A 14,247-nucleotide genomic window follows, 5' to 3' on the forward strand; every position below is an offset into this window, starting at 1 on the left:
GTTCATTAGGAAATGGTCTGATTAAGAAAGTGCTTTGGCTCTGTATTGTGAGCCCCCGTCTCTGTGTGTAACTCCCTCTGCTTTCCTCCCCGTCTTCAGCAAAGTGAATAAATATATAAAGAGGGTGGGCTGTCCGGAGCACTTAAAAAAAATAGGTGTGGCCTTTTAGGAGCAAATGGGCTCTTTGGAGAAAGTGTTAGTGGTAGAGCCCTGATGTCCTTAAGCTGAAAAATTTAGGAGGGCACTAATGCATCCCAGTTAGCGGATGAGCTCCTAAATTATTTTAAAACGCCCCTGAAATGGGAGCCCTGCAAAGCCCTGTCCCGTGTGGCTGAGGGCTGTGCTCGGAGACGCGCCCATTATCCTAATCTGGATTTGCTCCGCGCACCCTTCCCCCCCCCCCCCCCCCCATCCTGACCCCCCCCCCCATTTGTGTTGCACAACGGCGTAAGCCCTCTGAATCATGGGATGTCCAGTTCAGCTCTGAGCGCACGCTTCTCTCTCAGTCCCTGTCCTTTATTTTACTGCTCCTTTTGTTTGAATTACACAAACCCCACCCCACCCCCCCTTGCATCTCACCCCACCTTTCTAATTTTCTCCACTCCTCTGTCATCGAAAACATACGCTTTTGTGTGTTTGCTTGGAGGGCCTTGTGTTGTGAAAGGAAGTGAGCGCTAAGCACAGGCCATCCACGGAATTATTCTTTTATTCGTTGTTCGTGGAAGCTGCACCTGACGCCCACGCTCGGACGTCTTCATCCAGTGGAGCCATTGTTTCTGTGTTCTATAGGTGTTAACATGCATAGACATGTTAATGTGCCTGTGATGGCGCAGAGCTGTCGTAGCCTTCGCCATTATCACGGCCTTTCGCTTCACACACAATGAGTGCAGAAGCCTGTCTGTCTCTCCGCTTTTCAGTGTGCCACACTCCTGGTCTTCTGTTTTCCCCGCTTGTTGGAGCCGTACTGCGCCTGAAGGTTGTTAAACGGTTAAATGCGTTTGTGTGTGTGGATATAGATTCCTTTGTGTGTGAAAATGAGTGACTGTCTGAGTCCAGGGTCCGTATGGCGGTGCGTCATGGCGGAGGAGGTGAGACCGTCGGCCAGATCTGGACATCGCAGGACAAATTCACGTTTTTTTGTTATTTTCGCACCCCTAAATGTGGCAGCCCTTCTTCCCCCAAATGTATTTTTGCTGTTACCATTTGTGTAGCCTGAAGGCTGTTATGGGGACCCAGAGTCTTTCTCTGGGCTCTTGAAGGTTGGGATAGCTTGTAGACTGCGTATGCCCTGCATTATCAAACCTCTGGGTGAATGTAGCAGCAACACCGCCGTAGATTCTGCCCATTGCATTGGGCCTGGAGCTTCAGGGGTTTTGGGATGGTGCGAGTAGAGAATGACGGTGCTTACAGAAGTCGGGGGGGTGTTGGGGTTGAGAGCAGATGCATTCTGCGGTGGCGTTAGCGCCTTTGCTAACCGCAGAACCGTTGCTAACCGCAGTGCTGTTGCTAACCGCAGAGCCGTTGCTAACCGCAGTGCTGTTGCTAACGGCAGTGCCATTGCCAACCTCAGCGTCGTTGCTAACCGCGGCGTCGTTGCTAACCTCAGCGCTGTTGCTAACTGCAGCGTGTGACTCCCCTGCTTCGCCCTCCTGCTCTGTTTGTCCTTATAACGGACGCTGGTTTCCAGGTTACCTGGTCCTTAGCGGTGGAGAGCGAGCTCTTCGGCCTCTCGCTGTTGCTAAAGCCGGTGAATGATGAGTCATTCCCCCAGAACACACGGGAAAGTGCGTAATGGGTCTACTCCCTCCCCCCCCCCTCAGTGAGCCCGGTTCAGCGGTTCAGTCAGTTCAGAAACGTGTCGTTGCTGGAGGAGGGGAACCCCTAAATACGCCCATGAGCAAAGAACACCGACCCCCACCCCCGCCCTCAGTGTTTTCCTGTTTCTGTTTTGTGAAGCTGAGCCACACTCAAGGGCTTCTCAACAGGGGGGAATAGTGAAGCTGACTACCCAGCGCCTGTAGGTGGCGCTTTTTCATATGTAGTTCATATAATTATTTTTGAACATTTTATAGTTGGGAGGGGGGGCCCACAGAGACTGAAATTCGTGGTACGCCCCTGGCCCCGTGTGGCCGGTTGCGTTGTGGTCCGCGCCCCCACGCCGTGTTGTTTGACCCCTTGACCCCCGCGGTGACCTCAGAGCGCAGGATGGACCGCATGGTCACCGAGGGGCTGGAGCGCAGCCGGCAGGTGCAGGAGAACCTCTCCCAGCAGCTCTCCCAAACCCTCACCAGCACGCTGTCCAACCGCCTCGACAAGGTGCTCCGCGACGAGATGAAGAAGACCGTCCCCCAGAGTGAGTCCATTTCCTGTTTCCTGTTTCCCCATTTCCTGTTTCCACCATTTCCTGCTTCCTGTTTCCTGTTTCCTGTCCGGGACAATTAAACTGGGATAAGGCAGTCACGATGCCGCTGTACTGGTAACGTAAAAACCGAGAGGAGCTCTACCAATCACGGAGTACGATGGTAACGACCAACAGAACTGTGCCGGCTGATTGGTGGATACCCTCTGGCTATGCTTTGGGAAGAAACCAGGAAGTAGACTGACAAATTCCTCCCACCACTGTTAGTGTTGATCTATTGTTTGTTACCAGTGTGCTTTGTGATTGGTGCAGCATAGAAGGTCACATCACAACCACGTGTATTTGCTATCCATTTTCTGTCAAGGGCTCTGTTGAGAAGTGAATTCGCATTAAACCCAATATTACCCAGTATGATGCACGTATTGTGCATTTATACATTTGTGCAGATGGAGGTTTGAGTCTCTCCACACTCCTCTGCATGTTTATACGTTTATAATTACGTTTCTGCTTCCAGGAAATATTCCATTGGTTTCTCTGAAATGGTTTTCAGTTTTTTTTTTTTTGTCTGGTGCAACAATTGTCCACGTATTTATTTATATTTTTTAAGGGAAAGATGTTGTTTATTTATGAGAACAGATGTGTATCGATGGCCGGCAGTCTGGTGCAGAACGTGCTGCTGATGGTGTTATTAGATTCTCCTCAGGCTCACACTGCTAGCTGCAGGCCCCCTAGTCCTGCAGTCTCACAGACACTGCACACCAGACTGCACTATCTGCCCCGGCTAATCTGCTATCTGCCCCGGCTAATCTTCTCCCTGCCCCCCCCTCAGACTTAGATAAGCCTGGCGTTCTCCTGTCTCTGAAAGGCCTGGCCGTCTACCCCGGCCGAGGGTCTGTCCTGGCTCTGTGGGGGAGATTTTTTATCTGGGCCGTTCTTTTACGGGAAGCCGGATCACACTCTGACCCGTGAAGTGTGACGGGACGTGCGGTGCGTGACCTGGCTGCAGGGGACTGCAGTGCGCTCGCAGTCAAACGCTCAGTGTTAAATGAACTCCCACAGGGTGCGTAACTATGAGCCCTGTCAGGCTCGTATGAACTCTGTTAGAGTTGATTTAACTCTGGTTGTTTTACTGTGCTGGCTCACTGAGGGTCTCTGCTGTACTGTAAGGCCACAGTTGCTGGTTTTGCTGGATCTCCTTGAACGGTGTGGAGTGTAAATGCTTTGCAGTCACACGCGAACTGAACCAGGCGCTTTATCCAGAAACGCTTTTCGGCTCGGCCAGCGCGCAGCACCAATGGTGTCGGTTCTGAAGCGGGTTCAGTGGAGTGTGTCGGTGGATCGCTGTTGTTATCCCATGAACACTGGATCGCCCGACGTGTTTTTGGGTTATCCTGGCAAAGATTTCCGTTTTTCAGATCATTCCACCTCCTTGGTGCGTTCTTGTTTAGCCAGTAGGGGGCTGTTGTGTGTTCTTTGACAGAAAGCTACATTTTGTTCTTTTTTTTTTTTTCCCCCTCAGACACTTTGGCTTGGTAGCTAGCTTACGCTACTGTTAGCGAATGCTATTCCGTTCAGCAGCTATTGGATCACATTAACCAATTCGTTAGCCACCAGTCCTGTGGAGTTAAATGTAGCACGTGCGCTCTGTAGGTCTGGTTACGCGGGTTTAGTGATGTCACTTCCTGTTCCCATCGAGTTTCCCCTGCTGGCATCCCCCCGTGTTTCTTGACTATCCAAGTTTGGTGTTGAATTGTTTTTTGATCCCTGCAAGACCTTAGAATCGATTATTATCTGGAATGTGTGCAGTTTTTGCAAAATTGCAAAATTGCTTACTCAGGTAAGGGTGTGTATACGGAGGCCGTGTTTAGTCCAACCCATAATGCCTTTCTTCGTTTGCCGTGGCGCGGTGGCGCTGGCAGCGATCTCCAAGAGCCTGGAGCCGGTGACGGGTCAGCTGAGCAGCACCATCGCCGCCAAGCTGACCGCCGTGGAGGGGACGCTCAAGGAGAACGTCTCCAAGGTGGTCAAGAGCAAGGTCAGTACCCCGGAGCCCAGAACCAGAACCAGAACCAGGGCCAGGGCCAGGGCCTTTCTTTACATTCCTGTCTGTACTGCATCTGTGTGTGAGCTAATAGAGCTTCTCCCGTCTGTACTGCATCTGTGTGTGAGCTAATAGAGCTTCTCCCGTCAGTACTGCATCTGTGTGTGAGCTAATAGAACTTCTCATGTCAGTACTGCATCTGTGTGTGAGCTAATAGAGCATCTCCCGTCTGTACTGCATCTGTGTGTGAGCTAATAGAGCTTCTCCCGTCTGTACTGCATCTGTGTGTGAGCTAATAGAGCTTCTCCCGTCTGTACTGCATCTGTGTGTGAGCTAATAGAGCTTCTCCCGTCAGTACTGCAGCTGTGTGTGAGCTAATAGAGCATCTCCCGTCTGTACTGCATCTGTGTGTGAGCTAATAGAGCTTCTCCCGTCAGTACTGCATCTGTGTGTGAGCTAATAGAGCTTCTCATGTCAGTACTGCATCTGTGTGTGAGCTAATAGAGCATCTCCCGTCTGTACTGCATCTGTGTGTGAGCTAATAGAGCTTCTCCCGTCTGTACTGCATCTGTGTGTGAGCTAATAGAGCTTCTCTCGTCAGTACTGCATCTGTGTGTGAGCTAATAGAGCTTCTCCCGTCAGTACTGCAGCTGTGTGTGAGCTAATAGAGCTTCTCCTGTCAGTACTGCACCTGTGTGTGAGCTAATAGAGCTTCTCCCGTCTGTACTGCATCTGTGTGTGAGCTAATAGAGCTTCTCCTGTCAGTACTGCATCTGTGTGTGAGCTAATAGAGCATCTCCCGTCTGTACTGCATCTGTGTGTGAGCTAATAGAGCTTCTCCTGTCAGTACTACATCTGTGTGTGAGTTAATAGAGCTTCTCCTGTCAGTACTGCATCTGTGTGTGAGCTAATAGAGCTCCTCCCATCTGTACTGCAGCTGTGTGAGCTAATAGAGCTTCTCCCGTCAGTACTGCAGCTGTGTGTGAGCTAATAGAGCTTCTCCCATCTGTACTGCAGCTGTGTGTGAGCTAATAAAGCTTCTCCCGTCAGTACTGCAGCTGTTTTTGTGTCAGTAGAGCTTCTCCCATCAGTACTGCAGCTGTGAGTGCTTGTGTCAGTAGAGTTCCTCCTATCAATACTGCAGCTGTCAGTGTTTGTGCCAGTAGAGCTCCTGTCAGTACTGCAGCTGTCAGTGTTTGTGCCAGTAGAGCTCCTCCTGTCAGTACTGCAGCTGTCAGTGGTTGTGTCAGTGGTAACACCACGCGACTCCCCAGGAAGTGGAGGAGCTTCTCAGTGTAAGAGATGATGAGCTGTGAGCCGTTGTGTAAGGTCCTGTGTGAGAGCAGTGTGGTCTGTTCTGTGGTGTAATGATGTTCTGTTCTGTGGTGTAATGATGTTATGTTTTTTATCAGCTGTCAGAGTTTTTGCGGAAAAAAAAAGCTTGGTTTCTGTTCTCGCCCTGGCTCCTGCTGTTCTGGATTTCAAACAGATGCTAAAAAACAAACACTTTTTTAGAAATTCACTGTTGGGATTACGTGATTCAAACTGCTTTGAAAAACTAATTAAAGTGAAGAAACTTCCCTTCAAAAGCCTGTTATCTGTGCTTAGATGTGTAATGGTGATCGCGGCCTGCTTGGACGTATTGGCTAGCTTGCTGTAAAAATGGACTAAAAAACTTTCGTACTAACATCACGTTTTTAGGATGTTTGAGTGAACAGAAGCTCTTCCAGCTGTGGTGAGCGCGCTGTCTGAAATGACACCGTGTGCATCTCAGTACCGTTTTCAAAAGCAGCGCGCGTTTGAAAGCCCGGCCATAATGACGTGTGTGATGTCACTGCCCCTTGTCCCCGCCCCCCCTGCGCAGAACACGACCGACGCGATTGGCCGGGCGGCGGCCGACGCCCTCCAGGGCCCCATCCAGGCGGCCTATAAGGAGGCGTTTCAGAGCATCGTCCTGCCGGTGTTTGAGAAGGGCTGCCAGTCCATGTTCCAGCAGATCAACGACAGCTTCAAACAGGGCACGCATGAGTGTGAGTGTCCTCCACCTATCCCAGCATGCACCACACCCACACACTACCAGCCCTCTTTTATGCGCATTCTATTATCAGTTCACCCTCTTTAAGTGAGAGTAATGACCGAGACTGCAAACACAAATACGCACCTAACCCAAAGCAAACACATTTACCTGGGCTCTTCAGAGAGACTGGAGTAAACACTGCGGCACTCGTACAGAATAAATCACCTTTCTGAAATAAGACCGCCATTTTGGCTCGGCGTAGGCCCTGAGGAAATTTTTTTTGTTTGTTTTGGTTACAGCATCGTCCCATACTGAGAGCACCTTTTCTCTTTTTTTAAAAAACTTTTACTGTACTGTACCCTCCAGATGTGAATGACCGAGCCCCAGGTTTTGGGCGCGGTCGACCCCCCGGTTGTGTTACGGTCCAGATGTGAGTGACCGTGCCTCCTCTTTCCCGCGCAGACATCCAGCAGCTGGAGAGCCACCTGAAGAACAGGAAGCAGCGGGAGCACGACGCGCGGGACCCTCTGATTGGCCAGCTGCAGCAGCTGGTGGACTCCTTCCAGACCTCCAGCGACCAGCTGGCCAATAGCGTGACTGCGAGCGTGCGCTCGGAGGTCCAGCACCAGCTGCACATGATCGTGGGGAAGTGAGTGTGGCGCACACACACACATGTGATGTGGGGTGATGGTGTAGTAATGTGTAATTTGGTAGGGTTGGTATAGGTCATGTGTGATGTCAAAGAGTGGTGTAAGTAGTGTGATTGTGGTATAAGTGATGTGTGTGATTTAGGGGAGTGGTCTAAGTGATGTGTGTGATTTAGGAGAGTGGTATAAGTGATGTGTGTGATTTAGGAGAGTGGTATAAGTGATGTGTGTGATTTAGGGGAGTGGTATAAGTGATGTGTGTGATTTAGGGGAGTGGTCTAAGTGATGTGTGTGATTTAGGAGAGTGGTATAAGTGATGTGTGTGATTTAGGAGAGTGGAATAAGTGATGTGTGTGATTTAGGGGAGTGGTCTAAGTGATGTGTGTGATTTAAGAGAGTGGTATAAGTGATGTGTGTGATTTAGGAGAGTGGTCTAAGTGATGTGTGTGATTTAGGAGAGTGGTATAAGTGGTGTGTGTGATTTAGGAGAGTGGTATAAGTGATGTGTGTGATTTAGGAGAGTGGTATAAGTGGTGTGTGTGATTTAGGAGAGTGGTCTAAGTGATGTGTGTGATTTAGGGGAGTGGTCTAAGTGATGTGTGTGATTTAAGAGAGTGGTATAAGTGATGTGTGTGATTTAGGGGAGTGGTCTAAGTGATGTGTGTGATTTAGGGGAGTGGTCTAAGTGATGTGTGTGATTTAGGAGAGTGGTCTAAGTGATGTGTGTGATTTAGGGGAGTGGTCTAAGTGATGTGTGTGATTTAGGGGAGTGGTATAAGTGATGTGTGTGATTTAGGAGAGTGGTCTGAGTGATGTGTGTGATTTAGGGGAGTGGTCTAAGTGTTGTGTGTGATTTAGGGGAGTGGTCTAAGTGATGTGTGTGATTTAGGGGAGTGGTCTAAGTGATGTGTGTGATTTAAGAGAGTGGTATAAGTGATGTGTGTGATTTAGGGGAGTGGTCTAAGTGATGTGTGTGATTTAGGGGAGTGGTCTAAGTGATGTGTGTGATTTAGGAGAGTGGTCTAAGTGATGTGCTTGATTTAGGAGAGTGGTATAAGTGATGTGTGTGATTTAGGAGAGTGGTATAAGTGTTGTGTGATTTAGGAGAGTGGTATAAGTGATGTGTGTGATTTAGGAGAGTGGTATAAGTGATGTGTGTGATATAGGAGAGTGGTATGTGTACTCACCCCCCTGTGCCCCCCCCCCAGCCTGCAGGACTCCATCCTGACGCAGGTGCAGCGCATCGTGAAGGGGGAGGTGAGCATGGCCATGAAGGAGCAGCAGGCGGTGGTCACCTCCAGCATCATGCAGGCCATGCGGTCTGCCGCCGGCACGCCCATCCCCACCGCCCACCTGGACTACCAGGCCCAGCAGGCCAGCATCCTGCAGCTGCTGCAGCAGGGCCAGCTCAACCAGGCCTTCCAGCAGGTACCTGCTGCCCCGCTCCTGAACACCTACTGCCCCGCTCCCCAACACCTGCCCCGCTCCCCAACACCTGCTGCCCCGCTCCCCAACACCTGCTGCCCCGCTCCCCAACACCTGCCCCCCTCCCCAACACCTGCTGTCCCACACCTGGACACCTGCTGTCCCACACCCGGACACCTGCCCCGCCCCCCAACTCCTGCTCCGCAGCCAGACACCTGCACCACACCCAAACAACTGTGGGGTATAGGGTGCACTATAAGCCCTGTGGGGTATAGGGTGTTGGGTATAGGGTGTATCCCTGTGGGGTATAGGGTGCACTATAAGCCCTGTGGGGTATAGGGTGTTGGGTATAGGGTGTATTATAATCCCTGTGGGGTATAGGGTGTATTAAATCCCTGTGTGGAGTATAGGGTGTATAAGCCCTGTGTTGGGTATAGGGTGTTGGGTATAGGCTGCTCATGTTGCTGTGCTCCCTGTACAGGCTCTCTCTGCGGCTGATCTGAACCTGGTTCTGTACGTGTGCGAGACCATCGACTCCCAGCAGGTGTTCAGCCAGAACCCCTGCCCCCTCATCCAGCCCGTCCTGCTGTCCCTGATCCAGCAGCTCTCCACCAACCTGGCAACCCGCTCCGAGCTCAAGATCAGGTACGTGCGCACGTCACAGACAAGCACACGCGCACGTGCACACACATAACAGGCGCACACACACACACTCACAAGTGAATGCACACACACATACACACACACACACACGTGAACGCAAGCGCACATCCACACACGCACATGCACGCACACGACAGCACCCCAGCCTATCCTTAGCTGAAGTGTTTCATTTTTGTCCTTTCATCAAAGGTAGAGTGCGCTATTCCTGCATGCTGAAGTGTAGCTCCTGTCTGGCTAATTATCAGCATTAATATTTCATTTATTAAACAGCACTGAAGCCATAAAGAGCTTCTCCACCGGCCTGCCTGCCTGCCTGCCTGCCTGCCACCGTACGCACCTGTTCAGTGAGCAGTCTTTCAGACGTGCTGTTGAAGGCTTGTCCTTCAGACCCGGAGTCTGAACCCTGCCCTGTTTCTCCTCCTCCCCTCAGCCTCTCTGAACCCTGTGAGGCGTGAGGTCACAGAGGCGTGAGCAGAACGCTCCTAACTGAACGTTCTGACGCTGATGTCACAGCCGCTCCCGGTGACTGAGGGCAGCGGGGTTCCAGAACGCCGACTTAAAGAAAAATAGATCGTTAAAAAAACATTCCAAAATGGCCTGGCCTTGAAAGGGTTAAGCGAGCTGATGATGAGCTATTTATGGCTGATTTGCTTTTTCTCGCCCGGCCTCCAAACTGTGCGCTTAGTTTTATTAGCCTGTGCCTGAAATGCAGGAGTTATCTGCCACCTGTCCCCTCTGTGTGTGTGTGTGTGTGTGTGTGTGTCTGTGTGTGTGTCTGTGTCTGTGAGCATGTGTGTACGCGTGTGAGTGTGCACGCGCGAGTATAAAAATACCCACAGGCCTACTTAAATATGAGCGTGAGTTAATCTCCTGTGCTAGTCCGTGCCATTTGGAGCTGATATAACACTGTCACTGCCTGGCATGCTGAGGAGGAATTGCACTGAAGTTATATTTCCCTCCACAACCCCCTTAAAGGATAACACTGCAGTCATTTTCATTTTTTTCAGTATTTTCAACATATCCGACGATAAGGCCAAAACCAACAGTGTTTCTGTCCAACTCTCAATGAATTTATCTTATGAGCAATTATTGTCCGTTTAGAGAAACGCTGACGTACCGGAAAAAAAGTATTTTTTAAAAGTCCAAGAGATGTAATGTGGCTTTTAATTCACCATTATGAAGAACCTGGCCTTTGTGCTTATTACTGAAACGACTTCATAAACTGTCGTTTTCTTTTTTTGATTGTGTGGAAAGTAGTTTGGCGCGGCTCAAAAGTTCTGAAAACCGTCCCTGTCGAAACGGAACAGTTTGCTCCATTTCGAAGTACGTTTGGTTTAAAAAGGACACTGGCCACAGTTTTTCTGAGAAATAAGTTGCATTTTCTGAAAATGGAAGTGTACGTTCCTGAGCTGTGTGCAGTGGCTGCGGCGGGAATGACAGGAAATGAACGGCTTTTTTTGTTTGAACGCTAAACGAGGTAGGAACGTGTCAGACGGTCCTGCGAGTTCAGTCCCGAAACATTTTGGGTTTTGGTATTTTCGTAGGACGTGTTGACGGTAGTACTGAAGAAAAAAGAAAATGGCGGGCCGTCCTTTAAAATCCCTCCGGTACGGACGGGATTCCCACAGTGCCGCGCTCCTGGTGTTTACCGCCATTCTTTCACAGAACGGGGGGGTTAATGCCTCAGATTAATGTTGCGATAACTCCTTACCCCCCCCCCGCGGCCACCCAACCGTTCGTTTAAATGTATTGGATTGGTCTACGGATCTGCGAAATTGGGACTTATCTCCCAGTGCACTGTGGGACAGGACCATCTGGCCACCCGAGTCGGATTTGGGGCCTGTACAGGATTGGGTTATCTAACGCTCTGTTTTTACAAATGTGGGGGTAGGGGGGCGGGGATGAGACAAAATTGTCCTTAATTTCTTTCTTAATCGGATGGCTGAACCCTGACGGGGAGAGCGTGAGCTCAGCAGCAGAGAGGAGCTGTTTCAGTGCAGCAGCAGAGAGGAGCTGTTTCAGTGCAGCAGCAGAGAGGAGCTGTTTCAGTGCAGCAGCAGACAGGACCTGTTTCAGTGCTCAGCTCAGAGAGGAGCTGTTTCAGTGCAGCAGCAGAGAGGACCTGTTTCAGTGCTCAGCTCAGAGAGGAGCTGTTTCAGTGCAGCAGCAGACAGGAGCTGTTTCAGTGCTCAGCTTGGCTGCGTTGGCTGAAATGCACTCTTAGCAGCTTATTTTGTGAAACTTGTGTGCATTCTCTCTCTCCCCCCCTCTACCCCCTCTCCTCTCCTTCTCTCTGACTCTATTCTCCCTCTTTCACATGCCCCCCTCTCTCTCTCTCTCCCTCCTTCCCCCTCTCTCCCCACTCCCCCCCTCTCTCTCTCCTCCCTCTACCCCCTCTCCTGTCTGTCCCTCTCCTTCTCTCTCTGACTCTATTCTCTCTCTTTCTCATGCCCCCCCTCTGTCTCTCTCCTCCCCTCTCTCTCCCTCCCCCCTCCCCCCCCCCCCCCTCCCTCCCTCCCTCCCCCCCCTCTCTCTCTCTCAGTTACCTGGAGGATGCGGTGATGAACCTGGACCACAGTGACCCGGTAACCCGGGACCACATGAGCTCGGTGCTGACCCAGGTGCGCCAGAAGCTCTTCCAGTTCCTGCAGCAGGACCAGCAGGGCCCCCTGAGCAAGCGGGCGCGGCGCCTGATGATGATGCTGCAGGGCCTGGTCACCCACTAGGCCGTGTGGCCTGTGTTTCTCAGAGGGGCTGATGGGAGGTGTAGTCCAGAGCAGCTGTAGTCTACTCAGCACCTCTAAAAAAAAGAAAAAAAGAAAAAAAAAAAAAACTTTTTACGCCATTGGTTGCCCCTCATCCCCTGTCCTGCCTCATCAACCACCAACCCCTTCGCCCCCCCCAACCATGCTTTGGGCTTTCATTTTAACACAAAAAGAGCACTAAAGATGGTGGTTGCCCTGCCGTCACCCCGCCCCCCTGCCTGTGCTCCAGAGGAGGTTGTTTTGTGGGCCACTGGTCACAGAAACGGATGCCGGAATGCCACGCGCCTTTTTTTGACACGTTTTTTTTTTTCTTATTCCTCATTTTGCAGTGTGGGGGGAGGGAGGGAGGAGGGAGGGGTGGGGGCAGACAAAACGGAAGTACAGCAAGAGAACTGACCTGACGGTGGAGCCTGGCGGAGAACGTTTCTGTTCGCATCTTTTCTACATTCAGGCGCATCGTCCTGCGTTTCTGGGGCTGTTGTCTCGGAAACGGAAAAGACTACAAAGATGGAGACTGCTTTTCTTCTCCATATCTTCCTTTAATGTTTTATTGCCATATAAGCAGCCATCTTTTTTTTTTGTTTGTTTTGTTTGTTTATTAGTTTTTTTTTTTGTTTGTAATTTTTGTCTCTGGAAAAGAAAGCAGGAATTGAATCCCATGGTACAAATGGTTTCCTCTCATTGTGGGTGGAGCAAATCTGGCGCTTAACCCCGCCCCCACCATGGCCCCTCCCCCTGCCCTCTCAGCTTGCCATACTTTGGAGTGAACTTATTTCGAAACTTGGACTACTTCCCCTGGGCTTCGTAACAGTTGTTAATACTACACTGTTGCAGTTTGTGCTTTCGTTTTAGGTGGGGCAAGTTGCCGCCTTGTAGAGGTGTTGCGGGTGTGCGTGTTGGGTCTCGTGAACAGACTGAACAAACGCTGTGCACTTGAAACGCTGTTTTTTTGTGAGGCTGGGCGAGGTCCGCTGATGGTCATGCATGTTGTCAGATTTAAGGAAGGTTTATATTTACCACCGGTTCAGTGCGATACCCGCCTCAAACCCCTTTTTTTAAAATGCAGAGGGTTACTAATTGTCATCTAGGCTCAAAAGAACTGCTTATATTTATAACACCGGTCATTATAACGGTTGTTGAAGGAGTTATAAGAACCCGCATTATACTAGTGGGTCCCTAGAGGGCAGTGTTGTGCTGATTGCCGTATGGAGACTGATCACTGCGTCTGCGCCCACCTGTAAAATCTCCTGGAGATCTGACTGCGTTCTCAGTTTCCAAAAATTTTTTCACTTGTCCCCGTGGCCACAAAATCGAAGTTAACGGTGAATACCCCACGCGCCCTGTAAATGTGACCTACGGTGCGTTGTCAAGCCTTCCATTAGAGGTTCTGTTCCCGGCTCAGATTGTGGGCGAAATATGAAGGCAATAGCGTTTTTTTTGTTGTAACCGTTGACAGGAGGAAGCCCTCCTGCGCCCGAAAGCCGTGTTCTACAGCCTCAACATGTGTTAATCCATAATAATAATGCCTGCGCCCACCTGGAATATACCTGGAGATCTGTTTTTGGGCGTGCCCTGTCCCGATCAATTGTAGTGATGTCACTTTTCTTTACGAGGCACGGGTAGAACTCGATTATCTGTGGTCTCCACTTGTTAGAAAGTCTTTCTTCCCGAGCCCAAAGTGTAGGAACTTTAGAAGTGCCTTAAAAACGTCGTTTATTCTCTTATCGTTTGGTTTATATGTCCTAACATCACCGCTCTGGGGCCGTACGAGACGGTTGCGAATCGCCAGAGAACAGGTGTAGTCCAGATAGGAGTAACGGACAAGTGAGCCTTCTTGAATCTGAGCTTTCGCGTGCTGTGAATGATGCGGAGTGATTTGAACCAATCGCAGAATGGTTTGACTGGCTTACCTTCAAATGCCGAGGAAAACCCGGTGAAATTGTTAATGGGGATGTCTCATTTGGCTACAGAGGGAAAGTGTTTGTTTGGCTACCATGGGACCCTGAGTCTCCTGGTTTATCCTGACTCAGAGATAAATTTAAATTGGGACCGACAAATATTTTGGGGAAAATTTTAAATAAATTTACCAATGCTGCATGTACAAAGCCTGTCATTATAAAAGGCTGTACGTTAATTTTGGATTATCGTTCTTATTTTTTTTATTACTTATAGTATATGGTTGTCCATTGTTAATTCCTTCCTAGCATTAATCTACAGGGTCACCTGAAGGCTAATGTGTAGGGCACGCTAACTTCAAGAAGAAATGCTTGTTAGATGAAGAGAAGCCATAACGAGCGACAAAACAAGGGTGTGTGAACTCAATAGCCCTG

At 50.1% G+C, this 14,247-nt stretch overlaps 1 protein-coding gene across 1 annotated transcript in view; it reads left to right on the top strand.

Moving 5' to 3' along the window:
* edc4 (enhancer of mRNA decapping 4) overlaps window positions 1-12,721 on the top strand; it is a 17,575-nt gene extending 4,854 nt beyond the window's left edge. Inside the window, exons 8-14 of the mRNA XM_035420045.1 lie at window positions 2,198-2,353; window positions 4,279-4,394; window positions 6,265-6,430; window positions 6,880-7,066; window positions 8,273-8,492; window positions 8,971-9,134; window positions 11,695-12,721. Of these exons, the coding sequence (XP_035275936.1) occupies window positions 2,198-2,353; window positions 4,279-4,394; window positions 6,265-6,430; window positions 6,880-7,066; window positions 8,273-8,492; window positions 8,971-9,134; window positions 11,695-11,878 (1,193 nt within the window). The 3' untranslated portion in view covers window positions 11,879-12,721. The remainder of the gene's footprint in view (window positions 1-2,197; window positions 2,354-4,278; window positions 4,395-6,264; window positions 6,431-6,879; window positions 7,067-8,272; window positions 8,493-8,970; window positions 9,135-11,694) is intronic.
* Window positions 12,722-14,247: the final 1,526 nt, after the last annotated feature.

The sequence above is a fragment of the Anguilla anguilla genome, chromosome 5, assembly GCF_013347855.1.
Source record: "Anguilla anguilla isolate fAngAng1 chromosome 5, fAngAng1.pri, whole genome shotgun sequence".
Lineage (NCBI taxonomy): Eukaryota > Metazoa > Chordata > Actinopteri > Anguilliformes > Anguillidae > Anguilla > Anguilla anguilla.